General features: G+C 37.0%; 1 protein-coding gene across 9 annotated transcripts in view; it reads left to right on the top strand.

Annotated features, from left to right (window-relative positions):
* TUT4 (terminal uridylyl transferase 4) overlaps positions 1 to 9,438 on the top strand; it is a 114,642-nt gene extending 105,204 nt beyond the window's left edge. For 5 of the 9 annotated variants that reach the window (XM_041738424.1, XM_041738423.1, XM_041738417.1 and 2 more), the window contains 3 exons: positions 1,883 to 2,330; positions 7,704 to 7,862; positions 8,798 to 9,438. In XM_041738424.1, the coding sequence (XP_041594358.1) occupies positions 1,883 to 2,330; positions 7,704 to 7,862; positions 8,798 to 8,886 (696 nt within the window). In that variant the 3' untranslated portion in view covers positions 8,887 to 9,438. Of the gene's footprint in view, positions 1 to 1,882; positions 2,331 to 7,703; positions 7,863 to 8,708 lie in introns of all 9 variants that reach the window. The other 4 variants (XM_041738422.1, XM_041738421.1, XM_041738420.1 and 1 more) reach the window with 2 other exon arrangements.
* Positions 9,439 to 14,765: the final 5,327 nt, after the last annotated feature.

Raw genomic sequence — 14,765 nt, 5'->3', positions numbered from 1 at the left:
CATATCTTTTTTTTTTCTCCTGTTTCTTATGATAAAATATTGGAAAAGTACAGAAAGTAATAGATACCCATGTAGTGCCACCAGGCCTTAACAATTCTTTACGTTTTATTATCTTTGGTTTATTAAAAAGTGATATGTAGTCAGTAATTCCTATGTAATTCCTTTTGGATGCTGTTCCCATCTTAAAGCCTTCCCACCGTCCCTTCCTTTAGTAGTAGATTCTAAAATGTATCTACTGTCCTGAATTTGGTGTTTATATTCTGTGTTGTTTAATTAATCTACACAAAAGTCTATGAGATAGATTATTATTTTATATTACAGGTGAATGAAGAAACATTTAAGGTTCTTGCATGAGGTCAGCACACACTTGGAACTAGGGCTTGAACTCAGGCCCTGTCTCTAAAACCTATGCTCTAACCACTTTCCTATGCTGCTGCTTTTACTTTTTGCCTTTAGCACTTACTTTTCTCTTACCTGAGATTTGGGTCATAGTCTGTCTAATGGACATTGTTGTTCCGATATCTCACAAAGCGCTTTAACCTCAAAATGTGTAGAATGTAATACATATTTCTTTCCAAATTCCTAAACTTAACCTCTTGTCCCTGTGTTCTCCATCTCATTAAATGATCCTATTCGCTGGTTTCCAGAACTACTCCCTCTCTCAACCCCCACATCCAGTCCCTAAGTCCTCTTATTTTCTACCCATAAAAAATAGCTCACAGCCATTTGCTTCCCTATCCCTATATTGTATTTCCCTAGCCCACAGCCATTTGCTTCCCTATCCCTATATTGTATTTCCCTAGCCTAGGTTACCGTCATTTCAGGGCTGCTATCTTAGAGCAGTTTTTTACTCACTCTCTTTAAGTCTTCCCCTCACCCCCCAGACTCACTCTCTATTTCATTCCCATTAAGCTAGAATAATTTTTCTAAAATGCAGATTGATCATATTCCTTACCAGTTTGAAAACCTTCAGTGGTTTCCCGGTGCCCTCAGGATAAAAGTCTTAATGACAAGGCCTATGGGACCCTTCATTAACATGTCCCTCATTCTTCAACCTCAAATCTGCCATTCCCTTGCCCTTTTACTTCAGTAATATTAAACTTCTTTCAGAATCCAGTTGTTTATACAAGCCAGGAGGTGTCGATGAGCGTATAGACCTTCAGTCATGTTGTTCCCTCTGCATGAAACACTCTTCCCCTTCCCTTGTCCCTGTCCTATTTTATCAGACTGACTGCTGTTTACCCTTGTGTCTCAACCTAAAGGTCACTTCTCTGGCAAACTTTCCTTGATTTCCACTTTTCATCCATCTTATCGTTTTCTCCTCCCAAGTATGTTTAGGTATTCCTGCTCTGGGATTTCCTTATACACTATATATCATAGATTCCTTATCATGATAATGATTGTATTTCATTGTAATTGCTCATGTAATCTATTCATCTGCTCTTTCTCCTTTCCCTTATAAACTTTAAGTTCCTTCAGGGGCATGCATGTTAGTATTGATTTTTAATACCTACAACAATGCCCAGACATAATTGACAGTAGCTTGTTGAGGGACTGAATCAAAGTGGCTGTGAGATATTTAGACATAAATTTCTAGTTACAGTTGGAAATATGGGTTCTGCATGATGGGAATGACATCTAGGTTCTCTCTTCTTTGGACAGTAAAAACATTTATAGGGTAATATATATGTCAGAGAAGGTTTGAGGCTCTTGGAGAAAATTCTATTTTCATGTAAAATGAGGCTCTTACTATGCACATCAGAGTTGTGTTTATAATGTTCTGATGAAATAACTCCATAATTTTGTATTTAGATAATCTCTGCTTTTATACATTAAGATGTTTTGAAATTAATTTTAAAATGTTATCTTTTTCTCTTTGCAGTCTGATTCGCCATCTTATTCTCCTCAGCCCCAGCCATTTCCACAGAACACTTCCCAATCAGCTGCCATTACCCAGTCTCCATCCCAGCCAGGATCCCAACCCAAGCTTGGCCCACCTCAGCAGGGAACCCAGACCCCCCATCAGGTCCAGATGCCTATGTATAACTTTCCCCAGTCACCACCAGCTCAGTATTCTCCCATGCACAATATGGGATTGTTGCCAATGCACCCTCTCCAGATCCCTGCCCCATCCTGGCCTATCCATGGCCCAGTGATCCACTCTGCACCAGGCAGTGCCCCCAGCAATATTACCCTGAACGATCCCAGCATCATCTTTGCACAGCCTGCTGCCAGACCTGTGGCGATCCCTAACTCCTCTCATGATGGACACTGGCCTCGTACTGTGGCTCCAAATTCCCTGGTGAACAATGGTACAGTGGGGAATTCGGGTAACCCTTCCTTTTCTTCTTTTGCATCTGTCTGTAGAAAGGTTGGGTGATTGGTATTACTGGTTGAACTTGGGGAAATAAATATGAGGAAAAGAATGGGAAGCAATATTTATGAGGGACAATATAGGATTAGGTAAAGTTTATGGGCTGTCAATTCACACTGTCTAGATTTGAATCCTAGCCTTGCCATTTATTATGTGGCATTAGGCAGTTGCTTAATCTCTTTGTGCATTGGTTTCATCAGTAATATAGGGATATTAATAGCATCTAACTCACAGGAATGTTGTGAATATTAAATGAAGTAATATACTTAAGTGTTACTCATTTTATTATTATTTTAAATTTTCACGGCAATCCAGCATGGTGTAAGTATTATTAAAACTAACTTTATAGTTAAGGAAATTGCAGGGTTAAGTAACTGTCATGCTGTCATAATTAAGCATAGTAGATCCAAGATTTACCAATTTCTTTCTTCAAAACCTATGTATGATCTTTGCCCTAGACTCATTTCTCCGAGTAAGGATCAGTTCTTTAAAAAGGTTGGTAGCATTTTGTAGCATTAAAAAATATTAGTTTTGGGTGCCTGGGTGGCTCAGTCGGTTAAGTGTCTGCCTTCGTCTCAGGTCATGATTCCAGGGGTCCTGGGATCAAGTACTGCATTGGGCTCCCTCTGCTCAGCAAGGAGCCTGCTTCTCCCTCTGCCCTTCCTACCTGCTTGTGATCTCTCTCTCACGCTCTCCCTCTCTCTCTCTCTCTCAAATTAATAAAATCTTAAACAAAAAAATACAAAACACTAGTCTTTTTTCTGATTTCTAATATATTTTCATCATAGAACATTTGAATAATAAAGAATAATCCATATTCTCAATTCCTAGACATAGCTGCCAAGTGATATGTAGGTGTCTTACCATCCATTTGTTTTTTAAATATTGCATAATCAAAAATATTTGATAAAAGATAAATCTTGTTTTATATTTAGCTTTTTAGTCCATTTTTAAAAGACATTTATTTTAGAGAGAGCTTACGAATGGGAGGGGCAGAGGGAAAGAAAGGAGAATCTCAAGCAGACTCTGTGCTGAGGGCAGAGCCCAACTGGAGGCTCCATCTCAAGACTCAGATCACGACCTGAGCCAAAACCATGAGTCAGTTGTCTAACTGACTGCGACTCCCAGATGCCCTGATAATATATATATATTTTTAATCTTTATTTATTTTAATCTACGATAGTCACACAGAGAGAGAGAGGGGCGCAGAGACACAGGCAGAGGGAGAAGCAGGCTCCATGCACTGGGAGCCTGACGTGGGATTCGATCCTGGGTCTCCAGGATCGCGCCCTGGGCCAAAGGCAGGCGCCAAACCGCTGCACCACCCAGGGATCTCTGCCCTGATAATATTTTTATTTTAAAAACTGTATTATTAAAAATTTGAAATGTACACAAAAAGAAAATGATGAATTACACCCCCCTCCCCATTACCCAGCTTTTAGCAGTTATCAGTATTTGCTAGTCTTTGACTCCTTTACTGCATTTATCTGTTTTAAAGATTTATTTATTTTGGTGGGGGGAGGGTAGAGGCAGAAGAAGAGGGAGAGCATTTCAGGCAGACTCCCTCTTAAGCATGGAGTCTGATGTAGGTGAGGTCTTGATCCCACAACTTTGAGATCATGACCTGAGCTGAAACTAAGAGTTGGACACCTGACTGAGTCACCCAGCCAACCCACTCCTTCACCTCATTTTTTTTTTTTTTTTTTTAAGATTTCATTTATTTATTCATGGGAGACACACAGAGAGAGGCAGAGACATAGGCAGAGGGAGAAGCAGGCTCCATGCAGGGAGCCTGATGAGGGACCTGATCCTGGGACTCTGGGATCACACCCTGATCTGAAGCTGAAGGCAGACACTCAACTGCTGAGTCATCTGGGTGTCCCCCTTTTTAAAAAAAGCTTTGGCTTTATTTATTTTTTATAATATTTTATTTATTCACTTGATAGCACAAGCAGAGGTAGCAGCAGGCAGAGATAGAGGGAGAGGGAGAGGGAACCCGATGCGGGGCTCAGTCTCAGGACCCTGGAACATGACCTGAGCTAAGGCAGATGCTTAACCAGCTGAGCCACCCAGACGCCCTTGGCTTTAGTATTTAATCAAATCTTTGGCATTGGATTAAATTTCCCTATAAATGTATTTGTATTTCTTAAAACACACACACGCGTGCACACGCACACACACACACACACGAGACTATTATTACCAAACCCAGTGTCCTCTAATACCTAGTCCTTGTTCATCTTTACCTATTTTTCTTTTCTTTTCTTTTCTTTTCTTTTCTTTTCTTTTCTTTTCTTTTCTTTTCTTTTCTTTTTTTTTTTTCTTTCTTTTCTTTTCTTTCTTTTTTCTTTTCTTTCTTTTCTTTTCTTTTTTCTTTTCTTTTTTTCTTTTCTTTTCTTTTCTTTTCTTTTTCTTTTCTTTTCTTTTCCTTTTCTTTTCTTTTCTTTTCTTTTCTTTTCTTTTCTTTTCTTTCTTTTTTTTTTTTAACCCCCCTCTGCATGACTGTCAAGAAATTTTGGCACAGGTGCATGATTTACCTATTTTTCTGAAATTACTGTTGATTTTTTGGAATTAAAATTCAAACAAAGCCCCATACTTTATATATGGTGTTCTCTTAAGCCTTCTTTAATTTATAATAGTTTTTCCTATTTTTTTTTTTCAAAACCCCATATAAACTTTAAGAAATAGAACTTCCCACATTCTGGTGTTGGGTGAAATTTTTTTGGGGGGGTGAATTTTATTTTGGGGGCATTGTTTAAATTGTACCTCTGTCCCCATATTTTCTGTAAATTGGTAGTTAGGTCCAGCGTCTGGATTAGATTCAGGTTAGTTTTGTTAGCAAGAATTTTACTTTTTGGTTGGTGCTATATGGTTCTTGTTCCCTCATTTTAAAAAGAACTTACTTTCTGTTCCTCTTTTGGTGACCTACGATGGATCAATGAATTAGGCGAAGTCAGCCTGTTCTATTCATTATTAAGTTCCTCATTAATTTTTACATAATAGTTGTAGCTGTCATAGATAATTATTGCTGATAACCATTATTTCACTATCGGTTGTAAAATGATGATTTTCTATTCACAATTTGTGATTCTTCTATAAAGAACTTTCCCTTATTAGCTAGTTGATTATCCTGAAATATAGTTTGTATGGGAAAAGTAGACTAAGCTTGATTCTTTCCCTTTATCAATTTTCAAAAGAAATACAGTACTTTTTTTTTTTTTTAAGATTTTATTCATTTATTCATGAGACACACACGGAGAGAGGCAGAGACACAGGCAGAGGGAGAAGTAGGCTTCCTGAGGGGAGCCCGATGCAGGACTCAATCCCAGGACCCCGGGATCACACCCTGAGCCAAAGTCAGATACCCAACCACTGAGCCACCCAGGCGTCCCTAAATACAGTACTTTTAAAACAAAAATAATGCTATTACTATTACCTAGAGCACTATGATGGAGGAGGTATCTCTGAACTCTTCGAACAATACAGATAATGCATTTTGCTGAGCAGAGATGCCAGAATGTGGGAACTCATTTAGATTTCCAAGGTCAAGGCATATATGGCATACATAGCCATTCTGTCACTCAACAAATGTTCACTGTATATATGTCATGACATGTACCTTGATAGTTACTGAGTTATGTAAACATGAACACAGACCCACCAGTGCCTTGCCCTTTGGTACAGTGGCTCAGTTTTGACAGTTCTAGTCCTCCGTGTACCATCACTAGTTGATCTCTTTACGCCTTAATGAACTAATTAACATCCCAGAAACACACTATACTGTCTCTTATCCCTAATTGTTAATTAATTTGTTCCATCTGCCTAGAAAGTCCTCTCCCTTACCTCTCTTGCTCACTCTCCCCTCCTTTTGCTTTGTGAGAAAGCTTGGCTTGATCACTCATCCCCCATCTTTAAATTTACCTACTTTCTGCAGGACACCCTTAATTCTTGTTGATTCTATCCTCCAGTTGTGTTAGCTATCCCTTCTCTCCATGTTTGTATTATGAAAATATTTGGTTGTGAAAAATGGCCAAGGGAGATTGGAATGTATTCTAAGAAATACCTTTCTGTGTTAAAACATCGTTTCTCAATTCATCTGGACCTCAATATGTATGCCAAGTCTCGTTTAAAGAAAAACAATATACCTTGTAGTATAGCCTCAGCTCTTAGTTGTAACTTGATTTTATGAACTTCCATGAACCAGCTGCTTTTTTTTTCTGGTTACCTCCCGAGAAGACTGAGCTTGTGAAGAATGTGTCTAGTATGGGTTTTAGTTTTTTTACTGTGTACTCCTCCCTATCCCGTACCTCCTAATTTGAGTTCCTGCTAGGAAGTTCAGTGAATGAGGACAGTGTCTTTCAGATTATTTCCTGCCACATTATGACCCTGAATGAGAAAAGTCACCAAAATGATCCAAAAGATTTAGTGAGTACTTTAAAAAGTTACACTTTGAAAGATTTACTTACAGATACATCTTAAAGGGACGTAGACTATGGGGTGGTTTGCCGTAGAAAGAATAGCACTCATAGTGTTTTTGAGTTCTTACTTACATACCAGAACTTCTGTAAGTCACATTACCTCTGTTATCTAATTTAATCCTCACAATAACCTGAGGTGCATAATAGAACCTTTATAATTTTTGGAATTGGTATTTGAACTTCAACCTCTTTGGCTCCAAAGCCCAAGTTCTCAACCATTACACCAAGTGCTTTAGTTTCTAATAGAATCAACTTTCAGGCCATGATATAATTATTTCTAGGATAGTTGGCATTGTCTTTAGGGTAAAATGTAAGCTCCTTAATGATGTACTGTAGTTCTTTGAAATGTAAATTTTACCTTACCCTGTCCAGCTTTTTTTCTTATCACTCCCTGCCTTTACTCCTTTCTTTGTATTGCTATTTGTTTTGCAGCTTCCCAAACTTCTGTGCTTTCCTGTTTCCTGGCTACTGTACATGCTATTCCTTCTGTCTAAAATGCCCTCTTTGCCTCATTTTGCCTAACTTGTTCCTTGTGCTTAAAAATTCTATTTAATCATCCTAGAAAAACCTTCTCTATCCTTGAACCAAATATGTTAGTGCCCTCTCTAGAACACCTTCCACCCATCTATTACAGCAGTGACCACATATTATATGTCATCCTCTTGTATGTCTCTCTTAGGAGTAATTTGAACACAGTTACATATTTGATTCTTTAAAAACTTTGATATCCTCACATTTAGCATTGTTCTTGTCCAGTGTAGGTACTCAATACATCTTTGTGGAATGAAGGTGTATTGAAATGAACAAACTGATGTTTTAAAGTATGTCTTTCCTGTCTTGTTAAAATGCAGAGCCAGGCTTTCCAGGACTAAATCCTCCAATTCCTTGGGAACATGCACCACGTCCCCATTTCCCTCTTGTCCCAGCTTCGTGGCCTTATGGTTTGCATCAAAACTTCATGCATCAGGGAAATGCCAGATTTCAGCCCAACAAACCGTTCTATACTCAAGGTACCGTTGCTTACAAATTCATTAACAGGCTGGGTGGGTTTTACTCTGGGACAAAGGAAGCTACGTGAAGGCCAGAAACAAGGAGTAAAATTTTATGCATTCAATAAATTGTGAGAGAGCATACTGTGTGTCAGGTGCTTGTTGTTCAAGCAAGAATTAAGTAAAACTTGTATACCTAATGCATATTTTATTAGGAGAGCCAGGCATGTAAAATAGACAAGAATAGGACCAGAGTTAACAGAAGATATGGACATCAGGGATCAATTCACACAAGATTTTGACGTTTGAACTAGAGATACAGGATTTTTTTCCTGGAGATTACAGGAGAAGAGTTCTTAGCTGAAAAAATAATATAACTAGGAGTTCAAGAACTTAAGGGACTCAGGAAATGTTGACTGAATGAAATGATAACTTTAAGGGGAAGCCACTGGTGCAGATTCCATTTAGCCTTCCTAAACTATCCATGTACTACAGGGGCATCCCTGTATTATCAAGTGGCAGAGCACTGACTGTGCTTATTCTTCAGAGTAAAGAACTAGGGTTGAGGAAAGTTACTTTTGGTTATACAAGCCCTTTTAGGGCTCGGTGGGGTCATAGGGGGAGTCTGAAGTTCTTCCTTGGTGAAATTGTTGTTTTCCTCCTCTTCATCTCTCTTTTCTTTCACATACCATTTCCCTTCTGCCCTCCTCCTTCCCCTGCTAAATGTTTTGACATGTGTTATGTCCTCTTTACTGTATAAATAGAAAAAAAAAAAAAAAAAAGAACTAGCTACAAGTTAAATTCTAAGGGTTTTCAGATAAACAGGCACAAGCCTTTCAGTTTTCCTGTCTGTATTGTGTCCAACAGACAGATGTGCCACCCGTCGGTGTAGAGAGCGTTGTCCCCACCCACCAAGAGGAAACGTGTCGGAGTAATGCGAGTCCATTTTCTTTCAGCTGGTCTACCGATGCACAGCAACCAGCCAATCCTGCTGTCTCAAGGGTATCCGTACCTCAATGTCAGTTACATTCAGCAGAAAAAGTGACATTTAATGGAAAACAAAACAAATCAGGTCCTGATTTAAAATTTTAACACGTTTAGATAGCTTATTTAAATTCTAAGACTGTTTTTAAAGACTGTATTATTTGTATATAAATATGAACTATAGTTTTTACTAGTATCACCAAATTGAGTGATACAAATTTCATCTATTTTATTACCCTATTTTTAAGGGAATTTTGTTTTGTTTAATCTTGATGAATTGTATAAAGAGAGAATTTAAAAATTACATTCTTTATTTTCTATTAGCTGTATTCATACTTTGGTTGCTTCAGACTTTATATATATATTGTTCTTAAGAATTAGGAAAAACTTTCATGTGTTTTAAATTTGTCACTTCTATTCTTTACAGAACCTTGTAGTGCCAAAACTTTTTAAAAGGTAAAAAAAGAAAAAAAAATAAAACTACAACATGAAGATTCAGAATTTTTTTCTTTTACATTCTTGTATATTGAAAATATTCAAACTTGAACAGAAAGTTGCTTTTGTCTGTATTTGAAGTAATTCTATTTTAAGTTAATAAATCTTTTTGACAAGAGTCAAATTTGGTTAATTCATATGGTTGTTAGATCATGGAAATACAATGTAACAATTTAGAGATTTGTTTTACTCTCTGTGAATAGAGTATTCAAAATTACAGAATTAGTTTTAGAGATCCAAGGATCTTTTTTATGTCTTTTACTGGATCTTCACAATACCCATATGAAGTTGACAGAAACATATGCTATCTCCATTCTATCATTGAGAAAACTGAGGTGCAAAACAAAGTGAAATCCAAGGTAGCACATTTATATGTTGGAAAGAGAATTGAAACAGATGTTTTGAAGGAGAGTTTTTAAGCACTGAGAGTGATACTGACAGAGTGGAGGGAGATATTTATTTACTGAAGTACTAGCATGTGCCAGACTATCCATTCTGAGTTCTCTTACTACCTGGAATGCACACTTCCCAAGATGGTTTTTACCAGTAATGGTTGTGGTCACTTGAGTATAGTTGAAATTAAAATTTTTCTATATCGGGTGGTGTTTTGGTACACTGCAGTGAGGTAATTTTATCTGAACACCCCCCCCCCCCCAGTTATATATTTGCCAGGGATTTTGGACTAAATGATCGTATAGATTTGGAAATTTGCATTATAAGTAAATACAAACGTATTTTAAGGACAGTGTATTATCTTTGTTCTGCTTCCTCAGATATGCATTACTTAAATAGGAGACTACCTGGGCTTTTGCCATATTTTCCAGCTTGCAAGATGCTTGAAATCTATTGCAGGAGGTTGAGGGCTTTCCTGCCATATTTGCAGCCCTGAAAAGGTATTTATTAAATGTTAAGATCAGTATCTCTCAGAATCCTACTAAATGGTGGAGTTCGCTTATTTATTTTGTTAATGAGATAGCTGGCCCAGTTGTATGCTTTTGTGTTAAAATACAGGCATACCTCAGAATCTTGCAGGTTAGGTCCCAGATCACTGCAATAAAGTGAGTCAAATGCCTTTTTTGATTTTCCCAGTGTATAGAAGTTATGTTTACACTATTGTAGTTGATTAAGTATGCAGTACCATTATGTTGAAAATTCACATCTTAATTTAAATATACTTTTATTGTAAAAAAAAAATGCTAACCATCAGCTGAGCTTTAGTGAGTTGTAATCTTTTTTGCTGGTGGAAGGTCTTGACTTGATGCTGAGGGCTGACTGATCAGAGTGGTAGTTGGTGAAGGTTGGGATGACTGGCAATTTCTTGAAATAGGACAACTGAAGTTTGTCACACCAATTACCCTGTCATATCACCTGAACACTCAGGGCCATTGGGGTTAAAAGTTAGCCTAATTTCAGTATTGTTGTCTCAGGGAATAGGAAAGTCCAAAGAGGGAGAGAGACAGGGGAGTGGCCAGTCAACAGAGCAGTCAGAACAACCATTTGTTAGATTTGCTATTTTACATGGGCAGGATTTGTGGCACCCAAACCATGACACAGATTACTGTTACCAAAATACGATACAGACAACTTGGTGTCTCTGTCATATGCCATTAGACAAAAAAATCAATACACTTGTTTATGGAGGGTTGCCATAAACCTTGGTTTAAAAAAACAAAAAACAAAAAAAACGCAGTATCTGTGAAGTGCAATGAAGGAATGCCTCTATGACTTGTGTCTCCTTTAGCAATTACCAGTGCTCATTAAATGACAAAACTGTAGCAAGTGGAAAAATAGAATACTCTTAGTTTGTCATTTATACAGTAGCTGCTCAGTTTTAGAAGTATGCAAACTTCTCAAAGTTGTAAACTTTTGTGATTGTGAATTCAGATTCATTGTGGAGCAATTGAAAAGTGCTCAAATTATCAATCTTCTGCAGAGTACACATACACCCCACACATAAGATTGTATTGTTTTGAAATGTTTTGTATAATGTTTAATGACATGGAAATATTAATATTTTCAGTGTCATTAAAGATCATTCAAAACTGAATATTAATGATGTACCATTTATTTGTTTAGTCCTCTACTGATGGGCATTTCTGCTTTTCTCATATATAATAATATGTAAAATGATAGGATAAAGCTATTTTTGTGTTTATTATTCTAGTATGGTGAATTTATATTCATATATGGGATTATTCAGTAAAAAGGATAAAGTTCTAAGTTCCTGCTACATACTGCCAAATTGCCTCCCGGAAAGCTGGTTACCGTTTCTGTGGTCCCAGCAAACAGTATATAAACTGTGTTGGTAAGCTTATCAAATAACTTTAAAGTCCAAACAATTCATTTTTTTTCCTTAAAGGATAATTTAAATGTATTAAAAAAAAAGGGGAGACATTAAATAAAAACAAAGTATAAAAATCAAAGTATAAAAAGATCATCAACCAGAAATAAATACCATTAATAGCTGGTGAACTTTATCCATTCCAACTTTTTGTTTATTTTCTCATTCACCCAATGTGGGATTAGAACTTGTGACTGAAAAAAAAAAAAAAAAAAAAAAAAGAACTTGTGACTGAGATCCAAGAGCCACATGCTTTTCCAGCTGAGCCAGCTAGGCACCTTCCCCTAGCCCCAATGATCTTTCTTAAACATAGACATACATACATAGAGTTTCAAAAAAGTGGGCTCATATGCTGTTTACTAAATATAGCAAGTTGGGGCACCTGGGTGGCTCCGGTTCTGGTCCCCGGGGGTCTTGGGATCAAGTCCTGCAATTGGGCTCCCCACAGCGAGTCTGCTTCTCCCTCTCCCTGTGTCTCTGCCTCTCTGTTTCTCATGAATAAATATAATCTAATGTATATGTATATATATATGTGTGTGTGTGTGTGTATGTGTGTATACATCATCAGATTAATTTCACTTGGATTTAACAAAAAAAATGTGAGATGAAGTACTCAAAAGTTTTTTCCTAAACTTTAGTAGAAAAAAAGATTAGTTCTAAAAGATTCCCCTTAAAGTTTCGGACAATTCTAGAAAACATTAAAGAGGCTGGTTATTTTTTCCTAGTTTTCAGGTATGTTTTAGTTAGAGATCATGCATGACTCCTGTTATGAAAAAAATATTTACCAGTTCCTCTACTTCTTGGTTATATTAATTTTTTAAAGATTTTATTTATTTATTCATGAGAGACACAGAGAGAGGCAGAGACATAAGCAGAGGGAAAAGCAGGCTCCTCAGAGGAAGCCTGATGCAGGACTTGATCCCAGGACCCTGGGGAACATGACCTGAGCCAAAAGCAGATGCTCCAGAACTGAGCCACCCAGGTGTCCCTATATTATTTCTTATATAGACAATGTTCATATATAAGTTGAGTTCTACAATTATTTCCCATTGTTTTTATTTGTGAGAGACAGAGATAGCAAGAGAGAGCACAAGCAAGGGAGAGAGGGAGAAGCAGGGAACCTGATGCAGAGCTAGATCCCAGGACCCTAGGATCATAAACTGATCTGAAGGCAGATATTTAACTGACTGAGCCACCCAAGCATCCCTCTCTTTATGTTTTAAAGACAGCTTTGGCTAGGTATAAAATTCCTATCACTATTTTCTGCACACCATTAGAGCCATAGGAGACCAGCTTCTGAAGTTTTCTCTTTTATATAAGACTTGATTTCTCTGCTTAGGTATATCCCTATAATCCTTTATATCTTAAATTCATTAGGATATTTCTTGAAGGTTTGCTTTTTATTTCAGGAAAATTTTATCTAATTTGCTCAATTCTCTTCATTAATAATGTAAATTATGCCTATGTAGGATTTCAGGTTTTGGTTTTTTTTTTTTTTTTTTAAGATTTATTTATTTATGAGAGAGAGAGAGAGAGAGGCAGAGAAACAGGAGGAGGGAGAAGCAGACTCCATGCCGGGAGCCTGGTGCGGGACTCGATCCTGGGACTCTAGGATAGCGCCCTGGGCCAAAGGCAGGCGCTAAACCGCTGAGCCACCCAGGGATCCCGATTTCAGGTATTTTATTATCTTTGTAGCTTTTAAGTTTTCTATGATTTTCAGTATTTATTTCCTCCAGCCTATTTTCTCTATGCCTTATTTTATACTGTTTTCTAAAAAGGCTTTTCTCCAATTTTTCAGATCTTCATTTAAGCTCTATTAAGCTTATTTTTCCATCTTAGGTTTTAATATCATCTTTGAACTTCTTTTATACTTTGTGCATTTTTTTAAAACATCACTTTGCTATAGTCTTTGTGAAGAACTTACCACTTTAACTTTCTGTAGGGAGTGACCAACATCTGTGATCATTCTTATCTCAATACTTATTTAACCTTAGGTCACTCTATATGATAGAAATAATGGAAAGAGGCTAGAGGAATGAGCTTTCAGTTGGGTTATTATATTGGAAGACTTTCACCATACTTTAGGAAGTGAAATCAATTTAGTGGTTTACATCCAATATTAAAAACATACTAAAAAAAATACTGTACAGGAAATAGATCAGTTTTACATAAAAAATTTTTTCCTGACATGTTTTAGTTACAGAATATAACTTTTAGTGTACAGATGTAAAATGTTTCTTAATATAGACTAGTCAAAGTTAGAATACTACAGTTCCAAGACCTGTCCAGTAGGCTAGCACACAGATGACAGAAATGGCTCTCAGCCAAGTTTGTCTTTAGCTCCACCTCTTCTGGAATTCAGTAATATACCAAATCTTTAGAGAGATGTTCAACACATCCCACTCAAGAACTCTTAGCTCTTTGAACTAATGAAAGAATGGGAACAATCTATTTCCTGCTATAGTTTGGCTGTACTATTGATTCAGATTTCACCATATACCTTTTACCTACGCATACGTAAGTATGCGTTTATAGTTTGTTTGGGGAGGCTTATTTCGGTTATTAAAAGCTGCATGGGTTTTTTTTTTGGTGGGGGGAGGAGGGGCAGGAGCAGGTATTTGAATTTTTTATCTTAGACTTTAAAGTGAATATTTTAACAATAATACAGGATGATAACTTGATTGGTTCATAGGTCATTAAACCAGAGACATTTCTTTGGATCTCGATCATTTTGGTAAAGAAATAACTAACTGCTGGGACTCTATTAACAGATGTAAATAGAGGTGCTTATATTGAATCCTTAAAGGCAGTCCTATATATAGTTGTATAATGGATAACAGTAGCTCTTATGGTCAACTTTTATTAGCTCAAGTATCATCAGGAGAAGAATCTCTGAAGAATGTGAAATTTTAAATATCCCAAAATGCTTTAACATTGCTGCAAAAGTTCAAGTCAACAGCAATCAAAAGAATGTTTATTTTATGACCAGATAAAGCTTCCCAGGAAACTGGATCCTGTGAGGCAGCTGGTCTTCATAATTCTTGCTGGGTCCAGAGCTGCAGGAAGTCAAAATTGTTCCCTCTCCCCACTCCTTTTTTTTCACT

Source organism: Vulpes lagopus, chromosome 23 (genome assembly GCF_018345385.1).
Source record: "Vulpes lagopus strain Blue_001 chromosome 23, ASM1834538v1, whole genome shotgun sequence".
Taxonomy (NCBI): domain Eukaryota; kingdom Metazoa; phylum Chordata; class Mammalia; order Carnivora; family Canidae; genus Vulpes; species Vulpes lagopus.
This window is presented reverse-complemented; position numbering and strand designations above follow the sequence as displayed.